The sequence below is a fragment of the Meles meles genome, chromosome 3 (genome assembly GCF_922984935.1).
Source record: "Meles meles chromosome 3, mMelMel3.1 paternal haplotype, whole genome shotgun sequence".
In the NCBI taxonomy this organism is placed as follows: domain Eukaryota; kingdom Metazoa; phylum Chordata; class Mammalia; order Carnivora; family Mustelidae; genus Meles; species Meles meles.
Window position 1 is genome coordinate 175,424,235 of NC_060068.1, and position 17,648 is coordinate 175,441,882.

Consider the following 17,648-nt stretch of genomic DNA (forward strand, 5'->3'; position numbering starts at 1 on the left):
CTCATCAGAGTTGCCTTGTATGAGGGAATTAATTTTTTAATAAATGGAACGGTATTCCAGTGATAATTATGCATATAGAATGTAGTTACTGATTAGATTCTAAAAATCACAACTATTAAAGCCTTTAACCAGAAAAGATTCAAGGAAAAATTTTAATCCTCCTAAAACTGTTTATTACACAACAGAACGTCTCTTCTCAGACTCTCTTCTTACATGCCAAATATTATGTCAAGTAAAATGATGAAAATTAAATAAAGTGTTGATTCAAGGGACTTAAAAAATGTAAATATAGAGCATAAATAATCTGTGTCTAGTTGCATCCCTCCCCCCCCCCATAAATTATGTTGAAAGTCAATGGTATCTCCTGGAATCATCAGCAGAGCCTGTTTGTGGGTGTTAGTCAGATACATAAAGGAGTAGGAGAATGATACAGGGAGAATACATTTTTACTCTGCATTATAAAAGCTAATCTCTGGAAAGGAATTTGTACAGCCTCTCTGCAGTATAGTTAATTCAATCTGATTATTTAATAAAAAAAAAAAGACCTGAGTTTGAGATGCTGAGATGCTAAACACCTTAGCTCACGTACATTACAAAATATTTAACCACTTAATGAAGACAACTACTTAAGCCCACTTTTGTCTGATAAAGTCTTTCTCCTTGTCTATGCCTTGAGAGTTCCTCCTGTGCCCTTCGATGGGCACATACAACAAACAATGAAAACTCTGCTTTAGTTCTGAAGACTTGTGGTCTTTAGAAGCCAAAGTAAGTCTGTCTGTCCTGCTTTGCATCTCAACAAAAAAAGGATGGGTCAGGAGCACCTTGTTTTGGCTCCTTTCCATGGAAATATCCATCGTTACCCATAGTAATTAGGTCCTGAAGCCAGACCACAGATGTACTGTTCGTGTATTGCACTGATGGGGTATTGAGAAGCAGGTGTCGAGAAATAAAATGACACTCATTGAATTTTATCTGCCTTGTTGATAGAGAAGAGCATCCATGTGAGTATGAGACTGGCCATTAAAACCTCTGGCAAGTGACTAATTAATAAAGCACCAAATCATAGACTGCTCCGCATCACCAGTTAATTAGGACAATAGGTAGCGGTGCGCCTGGCTGCTGTCAGTCCCCCAGAACAGCGCTTTCGCTCTCAGGGTGGAGATGGAGTTAGATGCAGATTTTAAACAGGAGACCCCCTCCGGGGTAAAATTAGCATTCACAGATTAAACTTGTTTACAAGTTAATGTCAGAAGACTTTAATTACAAGTCTGAAGGCAAATTACCATTGCCCTTCTATACAAAGGTGTTACAATTCACAGTTCACCCCTGCTAATTTCTTACCTGCTATGTGTCTGCTGAGGACTTGAGGTGTCCAGGTGGAGTGTCTCTGGATGTCATTCTATCAACTTCTTCGGGAACGTCTCTTACTGGGATCGTTGTGGTTGCAGTGCAGTTACTGTCAGATTTCTCAGTGTTCACAGGATTTGTGATTGTCACTGCAAGGGCCCCAACCTCACCGGAGGTAGGAAATCCGGCAACCCCCAGCCCCAGTGTCCCTGCCCAGACATCACATGGCGTTCAACCCAAAGACATTTTCTGAGGACCCACAGAAGCGAGAGGAATGGGAGAGGCAGGAAGTGCCCTGCAGTGTGTACATGTCTGTAGTCTATGAACTTGGCAGGGGGGTGGCCTTCCTACAAAAGTTCAGAAACTCCACCTTCCTCCAAGAGGGGTTACTCCCTCCCCCCACATTCAAGAATGGATACTTCTATGAATGTTTTAAATCTCCAGCCTTAGAGACCCTGCTGAAGACCAAACCTTGACATGCATTTTTCAAGACCCCAAATCTGGCCCCAAATCTACCAGCTCTGACCCTAACCATCCAGAGCTAGAGCCCTTCCTAGAGACACCTAGGAAGGGTTTGAGCCCTTCCAGTCCCTGGGCTTATCCCCTCAGGTCCTACTTCAGTAGTCTGGCATGGATCCCCAGCAGCAATACTGTTAAAAAGCCTTCCAGGTGAACGCCATGTATGTCCTCCCAGGTTTGAGAAGCACCGAGCCGAACGCATACATAGGCATGCACTGGGGCAGGCAGGGAACCTAGACACCTGCTTCCCCAGAACCCACCAGGAAGCATAGCAAAGCAGCAAACACACTCCAGTCCACCCAGATCCAAAAAGTCTGCCCTCTACAGGAAAGACTTTGTTTGCTTGTTTGTTTTTTGTTTTTTGTTTTTTTTTCCCTAGAAGCTAGCCTTCTCACAAAGACTTTTACATGTCCCTTAGCGTCTGGGCCTTGGGCACCTAGAGCTAAGATCAGTCACTTTGCAGCATCCCACGTGGGGAAGCCTGTCCCCAGCCAAGGCAAACCAAGGCAGCCAGTACGACGCCCACATGTGGCAGCCAGCACAGCCACACGCTGCCGCCAGGTTCCAGGGTCCGTCATCTGGCTACACCTTGCACCTGCACCATTGTTGAGACACTCATGCTTGCTTCCTAAGGCAGGGAAAAATCAGGAAGCCATATGGCTGCAGAAGGATGCCAAAGTTGAATTCCTCTAGCCATCAAGATAATGTGTCCGCAGCTAAACCAGGACGCCCTGGCTTCTCAAAGGATGGTCTGCAGACTAGCTCCACCACTGCCGGAGAACTTGCTGGAAATGCAGAACCTCAGGCCCTCCCCAACCCCCACTGAGTCAGAACCAAAATTGTAATCAGGAGACCCATGATGATGGCGTTCAGAGAAGCCCTGAAATACATGGCTAGTTCATTTGGAGCTACTCTTTACCCTGAAATAAAACAAAAGCTGGAAACGAGGACAGGTGCCAATCCACCGTATTTAGCTGCTGTGCGTCACTGGTACTGGTCCCCACCTTAGACAACTGTGTTTCTGCAGGCTCTTCTTTAACTCGGAGCTGGGTGTGGGTTTTGCCATAGTACTCCATCCTCTCCATGGCTGACACAGAAGCCACGACTGCAAATAAACAGAGAAACGGGCCACCCTGAGAATGCAAAGATATCAGACATCACTCATTATACCCCGTGACCACTACCTTGCTACTTTCCACACACCAGCCTGTCACAAAAGGAATTGGACAAAAGAAGCCTGTTTTTCTCACAGCTTGGGAAGAAATGCTCGTGGTTGGAGAGAAAATCCAAGAATGAGGGACACCTGCTATTATAGGGGACCAACTCCCATGGGCATGTGTATTGCTGCTTCCTGGTCAAGGAAGCCAAGGAATAACTTTCAAGTTATTCTCCCTGGAAAGTACTGGGGTCCGAATAGATTACTGTATTTGGTAAGAGGTGTGGGGAGGTTTCATAATTACATTAAGTTGGAAAGCCCATCATAAAGTGACTGGAACAAATCCTGTGTTTTATACCTTGTCAGAGACCGCATGAACATTTAAGTCATTTGTGATAGCAGCAAAGTTTCCATAACGTACGAAAATCTAGGATTTATGAAGTCGATAAAACAGGAGGGCATCTTCCAAAGCTTTCCAAAACAGACTTTCCACTGAATCAATTTATATCATCAGATGGCCTCTTACGTTGAAATTATTAGGTTCCAATGCAGATTTTATCATTCAGTTTATATGAATTAATAGTCTCCCTTCCAGACGTCTGTCTGAAGTATGGCTCATAGCCTGTATAGGAAATGTGTTCATATATTTTAACATTTGCAACAACTTAAGATGTCAAACTAATTCACTGAATTAATGATCATTTGCAAATGAAATTTAGCACATGGATGTAACTTGAGGTACATAGGAAATCCTTTGGGGGTCCTTTAAATACTGATATTAACTTGTGAATTAGCATTGACGTAGGGAGTAGGTTTTGGAATTTTGATTTGCATCAAAAGCAAAAACCAAGAATTAAGCAAGCTAAGTCTTTATTATGGCAAGGTATCCCTCAGATCTAGGATGTAATATTTGTATCTTTCAGCAATTTACTTAGCACACATTAATAATACCGTATTGTTAACCAAAATTGCTTTTTATTTCTAAAAGTGCTCATTTCTTGGTATCATTTTTCCCTCTTGAGTTTCATCATGACAAAACACCAAGCCAGAATATTTAAGAGTTTCAGAATCCACAGAATAACTCTTCCAGGGCCACAAACTACCGAAGAGCACAGGCCTTCTGCCTGCATGGGCCGAGCTGCCTGGCCTCGTCACTCAGGGATGTCAATGTATCATCAGGGATCATATCCCTGAGATCGGTATTTGGCTAAGGAAGAGATGCAGTGGCAATCTGCGAGGGGAAACTCTCTTCCCATTCCAGAAACCACAGCTCTCTTTGGAATTTCTATTCTGCCCTTCCAAGATGCAGTTTCACTAATAAACATCAGTGTATGAACTAGATTCACAATTTTTAAGAAAACTGAATGCCGAGATTTTACTTTGGACTTTGCTGCATAGCCCGGGAAGTTCATAGCTCGTTTTCTGGACATAGTTCTCTATCTCAGAAATGAAAACCCTCATCTCGCCTCCAGTTCACACTCATGTTGGGTCAGCTTGCTCTGGCCAGCCGAACTTTGTGTCATTTAGGTCTTCATTTTCTCCTTCCATGTCTTTGCCAGTGAGCCCCTGCAGCTGGCTCCCGGATTGGAAGAGAAGAGACCTATGGCAGTATGTCCTTAAGAACCTAGTATTAATAGATCCAAATGAAAACATGCAGATGCTTTTTTCTTTGCAAGAGCAAGTGAATTCACATGAAAGGGGAATAAATTAGATAGTACGGAGATAGAAGAATGCAAATGGATCCCAATGGAAACCAGAATGCACTTCTTCCATTCTGTCCAGTAAAGGAATTGGTATAATGTAGTAGTAAATTATATTATTTGGAAAAAGCAAGAGATGATCAATTGAATGTTGCAACATATTAGCTATTTCTCTCTCTCTTTTAAATATGCCTATCTCCTCTCTCCCTAGTTTATGTAGAACAGGTGTCTCTCAGAATCATGAAGTGAGGTATTGCCCATTAAACACACATTGCCTCTACCTTCTCACATGGACCAAGGCTGAATCTTATGGGGTTGGGTCCAGGAATCAGTCTTTCAAAGAGTTTTCCCCAGATGATTCTTGGGAAAACAAATGAAGATTTGAGAATTAATCATGTTCTAAGAAATGAAAATTCAAAGACTATGTGTGTGTGTGTGTGTGTGTGTGTGTGTGTGTGTCTGTATGTAAAATTTGGGCTGAATTCTGAGTTGTGCAGTTCTCACGAGCTTCCCATGTGTGATCTTCCATCGAATATTCCGACTCCCCTTGCTAATGTGGTTGCTGGGATTGTGAAATTGAGTTAAAAAGAAAATCTTTTTGGTTCATACAACCGGTTGTTTTCCGAACTCATGAAGTGTCCATACACTGTGTTTCTTTTTAAAGACAATATGGATTAAGTCGGTGCTAATAAGATCACTTCTATAAATACCATGAAATGAATCTCCTACAGAGGGCCTTTGCTCGTGCTGCTGGTTCTCTCTGAGAAACACGTGGGTCTTCCTCCACTATGGCTCTTTCTCTGGCGTGGTGAAGTTTTCTGCTGAAATGCCAGATAAGAAAAAGAACTTTTTCGGCCACCTTATCAAAACACTAGTCCCCCACCAACACCTTGTCTGTTCTCCCCTTACCCTACTTATTTTCTGTACCTTTATCTCTGCACCTCATTGAGTGGGTTGACTTGTTTTCAAGGTCAGGGACCTTGTTTGACTTAAGCATCCTGGCATCTTCAACTTCTTGAGGTTCCCCAGATACCTGGCCAATATGTATTGAGTGAATGAATCTATTGATTAGTAAGGATTAACCGGTGCATAGACACAACACATAATAAAATTCAGCATGTAGAAATTTGTTTGCACATCAGTCTGGAAGTGATAAAGGTTTCATATTCCTGGTCAGATGAAAACAGTGCCTGCCAGATTCTGACCCAAGGAAGGTGTGGTGTGGAGAGATGAGACAAGCCCTTCCGGCTCCATGATCATCTCCTGTGTCAAGGACTCCCTACAGAGGCTTCCTCCTGGATCAGCAAATGTTTGCAAGCTTTAATTTGCAGATTTAATTTATGCTTTCTAAAAAGGATCACACCTCTTCTTGGACATTTCAATCTTTCTTTGCCTTTTGGACTTCATTCCTGAGATTTTTGCAATCATCCATTAAAAAGCAACGCTAAGGTAAACTTTAGGATTCTTGCTCCTTGCCTGGGACCCTTACTCATTAATGTCTGATTCATGGTTCTAATGTAGGTTTCCTCTAGTGCAGTGAATGCTTGTAATAGAAGATTTTCACATGGCCCTCAGATCACGCCACCCTTCAGAAGATCATCCGATCCTCTGGTTGCTTGTTTTGGGTGTTTTTAGAGACGTAGAGTCAAGGAATGGTGATAGAGTTACAACTCTGAATCTACCAGTGATGGATAACTTTCATTTAACTCTACGACATTTGGATATAATGACTGTTTCCTTGCTTTTACACTCGTTAAGTCTTTGGCAATATTATCAAACCCTCCAGAAGAAGGAAGAATTGACAGCAGGAACTCAAGGCATCCCATCCTTAAATATATTCCTGGAAACTATGAACATGAGATAATATTCAGTGTGATGTTGGCATTTGATAAATCAGATGCAATGAACCTAATTATGCAAAACAGTTATTTTGAATCTATCATTCATCTGAACGCTGTCTAAATCAGAACTTATTTAATTACTAGGAAACGGAAAGGTAAGGAACTTGCTAGCTCTATTCCTTCCCTTTCCTCAAAACATTCAGTAATTTTTATTAACACTGAATTCGTAGAATTCCCAGCACTATCTCAGTCATTCAGACGTGCTCTATTTTGTTTATTTAAACAACCTGTGTAAAATCTACGGTTAAAGTGGATTTCTCTGCCAGCAACTTCAGAACTCTCAAATGGGTTTTTCCTCAGAGATTCTCGGTGAGAGTATTAACATCCTTGAGGTCACATGATCCCGAGGAAGCAGGGCAGTCGCTGAGCATTGAAGAATTTGATGCTCATGTGGTCACTAGGGAAAGCGTTGGTCCAGCTCACAGAGATAGAGCTGCCCGCAGACACCAGTGACATCAAGGACACCAGCCTCAGACTGGAAGGGAGAGCTCCGAATTCGGGCTGTTCAGAGGCAGCTGGCAGTTAAATCCCAGCATGCCTTCTGGCTCTCAGCTTTGAAGACTTAGCTGAAGGGTCTTTCCTAGCACCAGCTGTTAGCCGCACTGGGTTCTTGCGTGTGCTCTCTGCTCACCATCATTCGATAACCATCTCTCCTTGCTGCCCCACATCCTTCCTGGTCCCGCGGTGTCCTCCAGCCCAGCTGGCCCGGTGGAGAACATTCTCCAGGCACTTCGGCTTCTCTGATTGTGACTGTGCCTAGGGGGAAATAGTGGCTCTCCATCAACGTCTTCCTGTCTGGGTATCAGGTCAGCCTCTTAGCCCTCACGGAATGCTCTTTGCTCGTGTCTGCAGAAGCTCCCTGGCCCATAGCGTCGCTTCGAAGTGACACCTCTCCCCGAACAAGGCAACGACGTGACACAGATAACGATTTACAAAGACTACGGGGCCAGGGGTGCGTAGCCTCAACTTACGAATTAAACCGCTTAGGGACGGCCCTTTGTGCCTTTCTCAGAGGAGGGAAAACTACATGCAGGCGCTTCGGTTTGGGCGGGAAGGAGGAAAAGTGTGACTTACGCGTCTGTCCCTTTAAACTCTGCTTCTCGCAGGGAATTAGGCCATTGTAGGTCAGGATATTTCCGTCCATTCATTCTCCAGGAAGAAACTGCTGACGAGAAGAATTCTGCTTCACTTTTCAGGAACACCGTCAGGATGGCTTGCCGTCATAGCTTATTCATTGGGTCATCCTTTCAAATTATCATTTCTGTTGCAAACTTGAAGGTGCAAGGGCTCTGGGATAATAAGAGGGTTTTAGGTCTGACCGGTCCGCCCAGTTCCTTTAGCGAGGAAGCCAGCCACGTTCGATAGGCCGAGACAAGCGATGTTTCCCTGGCCCTGTGCAAGGTGGTTTTATCTCCGAATCATTATCATCCTTATAGGGAGATCAGGTTAGGGAGCCGAGCAAGGCAGCTGGGTGATGCCGATAAGCCGATTAGCTCAACATATTGCTGCCATTTCATGTTATTCATTTGATTTTCTGCAGATTTCAACATTTCTGTGCAAAAAAAAACATTCAAATATGGCTTTGCTAAAGCGAGTTCTGTTTGGATGTCGGTCGGGGCTCAATGTCGCCTGTTAATTTCTTTCAGCTGGGTCGCGGGCCTCATACAGCAGCCAGCACGGCCACCTGGGCCCGGAGCTGCGGGCTCTGCAGTCCCCGGAGCACCACATAGACCCCATCTATGAGGACCGCGTCTACCAGAAGCCCCCTATGAGGAGTCTCAGCCAGAGTCAGGGGGACCCTCTGCCGCCAGCACACACGGGCACTTACCGCACGAGCACAGGTGTGTATTTCAAGACACCCATGGGTGACCTGTCCATAGGGGCGGGGGCATGGGGGGCTGCTCGGGACCCCATGAAAGGGCTGTGTGTGTGTGTGTGTGTCCGTCCGCATCCGTGCCCTCTCCGCTCACAAGCATATGGTCTGCTTCTATCATTACCGTCTGGGATGATGATGAGAGAAACCAAGTACGACCCGTTTACCTACCTGAAGATATTTTAAATGGAAGAAGTTTAATGAGGGTTGTATGCTTCTGTTGTCGAACAGGCACACTGAAAGAAAGAGTGCTGATTTTTTGGTATGTCATCATCCACATATTTAATGAATTTAAGTACTGCAACAAAACCTCATCATTACACAGGATATAAAAGGCATGTGCCTAAGGCGTCTAAGTGTTCTTTAACAATAGCCTACCTAGTTGGCAAGCTTGGGGAAACCGTATTTACTAAAAATGAAGCATGTCTTGTAAGGCCAACTGAGAATTTACTTCATAGACGCTATCAGGTGGAATCAGATGGAATTATTATTTAAACGTCGAATATCGAACGTTGCCTACGATTCAATCAACCACAGGGCTCTCCTGGGTTAAATACATATTTTGAATTGAACACAGCCACAGGCTGCACGAAGAAAGGCAAGTGTTTTCCAGAATATGTAGCCGTTTCCAAAATAACCGGTCAAATGTCATGATTAAATGTGCTAGAGAGCCTTCATCTAACTACAAAATTGATATAATTAAGATGTTGAGAACTACACTTATTACAAAGCCTCCCGTGGCTAAGTAAACTTAGAAAATATGATGCTGCCGGTTTGCACACAGCAGAGCTCTGTCCCTCACTTCAAATGACCCGTGTCACCCTGGAACAGGGCCTCGGGCATGGGAAAACTGAAGCTTTGGCACACACTTGGCACACACCTCCCTGCATCTTCAGACCATGGCAACTTCCAGTAACCACAAAGCAGAGCATAGCAATTTTGTTAACTGCATTATGATACTAAATTACATGTTTTGAAATTCAGGCCAGCGAAGTTGCTCTTATGGTTGATTATTGATATGTACATTTCAGTATTTTACTGCATCATAAGAAGAAAGGCACAAAATGCTTGCTTTCGTTTTTGACATCATAAATGCCATCCAATGTTAATAATACGTATCTTGGTTCAGATGCAAAAGAATACCCATTTTTTCTTCTGTCAGAATTCTCTCATCTTTTGGCCTGCTAGAACCATTCCTGTCTGAGGTTGGCTATTTTAATGTTGAGCTGGCCACATATTAGTAACAAAGGTGGTTTTATGTCCACGCACCCCTTACAAGAGACAGAGGTAACCTCAGTGATGCTCAGCATGTAATTTGCGAAGACACTGACCATAGAAGGGATTATGTTCATTTCTCGCTCCTGTATTCATAGACCCTTCGAATTCTTTTCTTAATAAACTTGGGGGTTTTGCAAAAATTTATCTACACTAAGAAAAAAATACTTCATTCTTCTATGTCCCATTAATGACAGGAGATGTTCAAACTTTAAAAACAATTAAAACAAAACAGAACTGGTGTTTTCTCTGAGCCCGGGGTCTGCAAACTCCAGCTCTGAGCCAAACCCGGCTGAACCACCTGTCTGAATCCTGCTCATGAGCTAAAGATGATTACTACCTTGTTAAACAATTTACAGATGAAAGACGAGTAATACCTTCTGATATGGAGAAGTTATAGGAAATGCAAATTGTGGTGTCCATAAATAAAGTTCCTGGAACACAGCCACTCCCATTTGTGCCCGTATCGTTTCTAGCTGCTTCCAGGCCATCACAACTGAGGTGTAGTTGTGACAGAGACCATATTGTTGGTAAAGCTGAGAATGTTTACTTTCTGGAAAAGTTCACTGACCTGTGCTCTAAGCCATCAGTGGAGCATGGTGCTGAATGAAAGAACAAGAGCTTCATCCTTCCTATGAGGGAAGGCAGCAGGTCCTCTAAGCATATCAGAGAAGAAGATTTGTTTGCCTGAGTTTTCTCAGTAACAGTAATCTCTGCCCCAGCAGAGAGCTGCTGAGGTTATGACATCCGGATATTGAAGACCCCACCCCAGCCTGCCCTTTTGAACTTGAGGCATTTTTGAGGACATCTGCTGATTTATGCAATAATATGGAAATTTCCAGAAGTGCATGGATGGATGGGATGACAGTGGGGGGAAACCGCCTCTCTCCTGCTCCCAAGTATAAAGCCACAAGTTCTGTCTTCACCAGCTCAGGTTACTCCCTGTTTCTACACTTAATGTATTTTATTTCACATCCTTACACTTTCTTAGCTAACCCTGCAACCCCAGAAACTGTCTCTATCAGAACCCACATGTTCGAGAATATGCCATTAACGTGGGTGTATACCCTTTCCTTGTAAATTACATAGGTCTTAGACAATATTATCAAATTATATTTAGTAAAAGTCAGAATTAACAGTTAATATCAAGGAACATTCTAAGATTGTTCCCATATTCAGGAGGTCGTTTTCCACATCTGGTATTGTACACACCGCATAATCGAGACCTCTGATGCAGAACTTTAAGAGGCTTCCGGAGCCAGAGCCGATACCCCAGTTTTTTGGGAGGAGAGGACAGGTTCTTCCAGACCTCTTAGACTTGAAGTATTAAGGGCCACTGACTTCTGGCTCACATCCGTGGCTGAGGTGGCTCGAACCATCCATCTCTTGTCTCAGCCCTTGGGTAGCAGGACACTGACTGGAGTCCCTTCAGCTTGACCCCTCAAGCACTTCCAGATGATACCTCAAGGAGAGTAAGCTAAGGGGCTGAAGGTTGCTTGCTCTTGTTCAAGTCTTGTTCAAGACTCAGGGAGGAAGACAAATGGACTTGCATAAAAAAATTAGGAAATTACAAGATGGCGCCAAAGTGTGGAGCGGGTGAGACAGGAAGACGAGAGCACGTAGCATGGCGCTGCTTCCGGGGATTGTTCCACATTCTTCAAATGTATTTGCAAATCCTCAGAACCACCCCTTAAAGGAGGTACTGATAGGACGCTCACCTTACAGAACACGGAGGCACAGCGATACTGAGTCCTCTTCTCAAGGCCACACAGGTTATGTGGAGCCCGTCTTCAAACCGTCACCTGCAGGCAGTCCTGCCCTGGGTCCTGAGCTCTTAACAGCCGTCTTGGTTGGAACTGCGTGTGTTAAAGTCATCATTTAAAAAGAAAAGAAACACCCATCCATGTTCACCGTGGTTTTTGTATCCTGTCAACCAAATAGTATCTGTTGAAGACTCACCATGTGCCAGATACACCAGCAGATCCCAAGAAGCTTCTATCTACTCCTGGTCCTCAAGCCCGTTCAGTCTTGTTCCTTAATAGGACATGAACATACGGAAAATTAACTGGCCATGGAAGGTAATATCTTAAGGGTTAGAACATTCCAGATAAAGCTGAAGACAAAGTATGAATAAAAACACTAAACAATACAAAGTATCTTTTAATTCCCAGATAACCCATAACTCCTGATGGTGCCTTAGGTAACCTCCCCACCCTCACCGCCCCCCCCCCCTCCCGGCCCAAGGCCACGCTCCACTGTTATCCGGCAGCAAGTAGAGGCTTGGCAGGTGCATGTTCTTCGTCCGCATCCGCCTCTGGTCATTCGGCGCTGCAGCTGTGCTCCCTGCTGGCTCTGGTTCCCGGCGCTGTTCTCGGCTCTGTGGCCTCTCTCCTCTCCCTGCCCCGCCTGGCCTTGTGTTGACCCCATCCCTGCGTCTCCCTTACCCCAAACACCATGAAGGCTGTCCTCAGTAATAGACTGTTCTAGAGCTGAGAGACACAGGGAGATGGTTACATGGAGATGCTCAGGACACAGCTGCAGGCATTGAAACTGAGCCATGATAAAGTTTCCTAATCTTCCCCGCCAAAGGGGGTCCACTGGGAGAGGAAGATGCCTTCGTTAGCTTTCCCCCTCAGACTCAGCCTGCCACCATCCTCATCCATCCTCCTCTCTGCCTGCCTCCTCCACGTCTCCTTGGCCACCAGAGCAGTCACTCATCCCTGTTACTTACCAAAAGACCGGTTTAAATCTCAGACACCAACTCAGACGAAGACCACGATCCACCTTTGGGTGTGCCGAAAGGTCTTCTGGGCTTTCTCAAACCAAAAAGCTACCTAACCACACGGCGAGAGGTCTTACACACGTGTGCTTATGTGCATGTTAGGGAATCGGGTGCTACAATCCTGCTTCTGGCCTCTCTTCTGCTCCAGCCTTTGGGAGGTGAAACATACAAACTCGGTCCAGTACTCAACTGGAAATCTGTATACTTCATTCTGCAGAACGGGCAGGGCTGGGCCAGCGATCATGGTCTGAAGAGGGTCTTCTGCTCCTGACACCGACATTTCAAGCTTCTGCACCCCAGCCTTTATGAGATGAGAACCGCAGACCTTTCCCTCCACCTACCTCCAGCAGAAGGGAGCAGGCTCTGAGGGTAGTCTACTGGCCTTCCGGGGCCCAGACTTGCTCTAGTAGGAAGGCAGAGGGCACGTAGAGCAGCTGCCCGCATGCCCGAGGACAGGATTGAGAGAGAAACCAGCACCGTGGCCCCGGAGATCCGGCAGCCTCCGAGAAGGTAAAGCGGACAGTGTTGTCCGCTCAGTGGGGCTCCCCAGAAAGCATCCCCTCGCCAGACATGACAGTCACTCATTTCTTGTGGAGCCAGGAAATGAAGGAGGGGAGGCCACCATCAACATCCCCTCCATGTGCAGGGAGGCGGAATTGTGTGAGCCACAGCAGAAAAAGCAGGCCATGAGCCCGATGGTGGCAAGAATATGCCCACTTGCTCTTACGGGATCTCTACCCAGCATCTGACGCTTTACTTTCTGGCATGATGAAAATTTAAAGAGGCACACTTTTAACTTAGATGTCTGTTTAAATAAAACATACCTTTCATCTGGGATAAAGCTTGTTAAAACTGGAGTTTATATAATAGGCACAGCCAGACAAGGAATATGGGATCTTCTTGGGCTTGCCGATGATAAAGTCTATTAAGCAGAAACTAACATGAATTTTTGTTTCAAACTCGAACATACCAATAACTGTCAACTTAGGAGTCATGTGATTAATACAGATGCTTGACTCTGACACTCCCTTCCTCCCCCCAAAAACCATCTTTCTAACCTAATGAAAATGGCCAGTGTTTGCTGGGCTGATAGTCACAAGAATTCACTTTGGGATAAATGGGTTTCTAAGTGAGTGGAGAAAACAAGCTTTCTGCAATGAACATGTCAGTTTGTTTTTAAGAAAGAATGAACGATCAAAGGTATATTGCATGGAGAAAATCTAAATATCTTTGAGGCTGACAAATAGTACAACAGAAAAAGAAAAAAAGAATGTGATGAAAAATTTGCACATATGGAGAAAATATTTTTAAAAAACTGAATTTTCTGCAACAGCAGCCAGTGCTTCATAAAGTTACAGAGGCATTTCATAGACTCTTCTTAGTCATAAAATTTTACTACTACTGTTCAGTAACATATAAACAACATTTTCCATTAAAATCGTCATTAGAGTCCACAAAAACGTGGAATATTAGCATTTATTACTTCTTAAATGCTTTTACTTCAAACTGTAAAAATGATTGCTTCCCCTTAAAGCAAGTCAAGTTAGATCCTCCAAAACCTCTTGTTTTTGTTTTGTTTTGTTTTGACTTTTTTTTTAAGTCTAGAAAGGGGCACATTATTACCCAATTGGAAATTTTTAATGAACCCAGTGATAAATATCATCTTAAAACCAGGAAAAGAAGCTTCAAGTACAGAGGCTTCCCTGTATCAAGCCATCTAAAGTGTTGTAAATAAAAAGTGTAATTGAGCTCAGCCAAAGGAAGGCAGCGTGTTTGCCCATAGAAACTGTTCATTGGCAAAATCCGGAAACATCCACATCCACACCAATGATAATGGTTCTGTTACTACCAAAAATCCTGCAACGCCTCGTCTCACAAAGGTGGCCATTGATGAAGTTAAACGATGGTGTTAATACTGAGATCTGAGTCATGTCCAGAAGTGTTGATCATTGTATCGTACACCTGGCTCATCTAACATCGTATGTGACCTATACTGGAATTAAAATGAAGATAAAAAGATTCCGTTAATTTTATCCTGGGATATTTTCCCTCTGAGTTTAACATGGATCAGCTTGTGCAGAGAGCAGAAAATTGGAAGATGTTCACAATCAGTTCTAGATAATAATACTGCTGGGGGGAGAGTGAGTTGAGTGCCAGGGGCCCCTGAGTCCTAAAGTAACAGACTTGAACTCTCCTTACGAGTGTTCATGGCCAAGTTCTTGGACCTGTTGTCACCTAAGCCATCCTTACTTTCTGAGCTTGCTGAGGAAATACTGTTTAATTGGCCTATTGTGTGCTCATTTTCTATTTATATAAGGGGTAGAAATGTAATTTCGGTTTACCTATCTCCATATATGCAAATATACAGAAAAGCAAAGATAAGTAAGACAAAAACAAAAATTAGTGTTTTTTTTTTCTTTTTGGTTGAACCCTACCTTATCCCCCCCCAAGGTTGTTCATGTGCCCGATTCTTATATTTTATTCTGTTCTCCTTTTTTTGATCGTCAGTGAAGAATGGATGTAACCACCCATCATCATCAAAATAGAAAGCCTGATGTATTAAAAAGGATCCTCTTCCCCTTCCAAGCGAATATAACAAATAAAACATCCCCCCCCCCTTGTACAGTAGACCTTTATTTGTGTAGCTCTAAGGAAAACAGGTAATTTCATGAACCGCAGATGTCAGGTGAAGTATCAAGTCAGCTGCTGAAGAGGCTGCTTTTAAAATCTCCCCAAAGAGACCAGCAGCACGGTTCGGCGAGCGCTAAGAGCTTCTGGAGCAGAGAAGGGGCTGTTTGCGGAGCAGGTGGGGGATATTTAAAGAGCTGACGAAACTCCTTCCACCCCAGTGGAAGATTCCGCGGAATTGAGCTGTCCTGTAACACGGTTGAGCTGGTCAGCTGAGCTGTGAAGCTCAAATAAGAGTAAATGTGTAACCAGACAGAAATCCAGGAAATGTCGTATCCAGAGAAGTCTTTAATAATGTGGCCAGTATCTGCTTAGCCACACCAGTGGACAGCTGTGGTTTGCTGAGCCACACTCAGGGCACAAAGGGAGAATTTACTTTATAATGTTAAGTCATTTTCCTGTGTCACCCTTAAAAAAATATAAGGCATTGTCTTGTTACATGACACATGGCTGGTCTGAGATCCCTTAGATTCTCACACATTTTCCACATGGTCCCATGACCTGCACTTGAATAGGGGGTGGTTTTCTCCCCATTTGTACTGCTGTTTGACGTTATTTTCGTTGCACTGATCAGTCTCGTTCCTCCCCCCTTTTTTCTTTAATTCGGCAGGACCAATTTGAATTCTAATTTTATGTTTTTAAATTCTCATCAGGTATCCTGCTTAGAGTGACTTAAAAGTTTAACCTGTGGATTCAGGAATGATCCTTTGGAAGGGCCATTTATCAAGGACCCATGAATGCGATTGTGATTTTCTAATAAGATCTTTTTGGAACTTGTTCACCCGCCTTAGATTTCATAGCCCACCCTCTTTTTTGTTAATAGAGTGATACCAGCGGTGAAACTAAGATTCAAACCGCTTTAAAATTAGAATAACAATAGGTATCCCTATTCTTCGATTTTTCTAGAAATGAACAACGTTAGATTTTTTCGGTGTAAAGAATTTTTCTCAGTATTTTTCTGCCTATCCCAGTAAATTCAACTTAAGGAAGAAATGGTGAAAATTAACACTCATTTTTAACAATTCTTCAATATGATATTCATGTTAATTCCTGTTACAAACCCACCTCTCCTCTGTGCCTTTAGCAGACACTTCCCTTAATTTTAAGCCTCTTATACATCTTCTCATAGCATAAATAGTTCATGAACATGCTGTTTGAAAGTTTTGAGCCTCGGTCCAGTTTACAGTGGTGGTTAAAAGTATAAACTCTGGAAGCAAGGTACGAGGGCTTGAATCCCTTCTCTAATTATATACCAGGCAAACTCAGGCAAGTTACGTAATCTTTCCATGCCTCAGTTTCCCATCTGTGAAGTGTGAATGACACGTTCACTCTCATATAGGGTCGTTGGAGGGAAAAAAGCCCTAGCAGGAGCTCTGTACTCTGATACCCAGTGGCAAGGGTCTTCACCCCAATACAGTGTGGACAATCTCTTTTTCTAATGTTAGCTGATTTCAACATTGTTGATAGTAAAAACATCCAGAGCTCCTTTGTTCAACACTTTCTGCATATGAGATGCTTAATGCCTCTCATGTGTCTTTAAAGCAAATAATGGTCCCATGAGGCCATTTTGTTCTCTTCGTGCTGCAGTCAGGAAGCTGGAGCTTACAAAACTCAGTAACTCACTCATCCGATCCCAAGAATTGCCCAGAAGGCCTGGATGGGAACCCAATATGCTATCTACAGAAGACAAGCTCTGAGTGCATTCCGTGACCTGACCCCACACGGGCCAAAGGGAAGCACACAGACGAGCCCATCACTGCACACAGATGAGCCTACCACTTCTCAGAAACTCGCCTCCACCTTGTGTTTCTCCTCCTCTACTGGGGTGTTGCCTTCCTGGTTTTGCTTGATAAACTGCATCTCACAGCCTGCTTTCCCATTTGAATCCAGTGTTCTTAGAGCCTTTGCTGCTGGGATTGTCTTTTTTACAACTCTCATAATATTCTCTTTCGGTTTAAGTTCCTTTGAGAGTTTTGGGGCATGGCTAGTCAATTGGTTTGCCTTATCTATACTATTTTTTTGACAAGTATTTTTTTCCCCTAAGGTTTCAATATTATTTCCTGATCTCTGCTATGTTGTCCTCTTTTCCTGTTAATCGTACTTACTGAATTGATGATCAACACTTTCACATGGAAAAGGGTTTCTTTTCTGATATTAGGAACCATTTTTGGCAAGCTTAAATGTAGGTATTACTTTCCGGAAAGAAAAAAAAAATGCATTTATCTGGAAAATATCAGGTGTATCTAGTTTTCTCCCTTTTGCCCTGAATTTGCTGCCTAGCTTGTCACAACTCTTCTAGAAAATGAAATTTTATTTGCCTCTGTGCATTTGTTCTTCCAAAAGCAAGGTTATGCCTGGCCTAAATTCTCAGCCCCTGTCACCGTAATATAAAGTACGTTGTTCATAA

General features: G+C 43.6%; 1 protein-coding gene across 5 annotated transcripts in view; it reads left to right on the top strand.

The window, feature by feature from the left end:
- CTNND2 (catenin delta 2) overlaps nt 1-17,648 on the top strand; it is a 921,273-nt gene that overhangs the window by 553,496 nt on the left and 350,129 nt on the right. For all 5 annotated transcript variants that reach the window (XM_046000689.1, XM_046000692.1, XM_046000691.1 and 2 more), the window contains one exon: nt 8,270-8,464. In XM_046000689.1, coding sequence (XP_045856645.1) covers nt 8,270-8,464 — 195 coding nt within the window. The remainder of the gene's footprint in view (nt 1-8,269; nt 8,465-17,648) is intronic.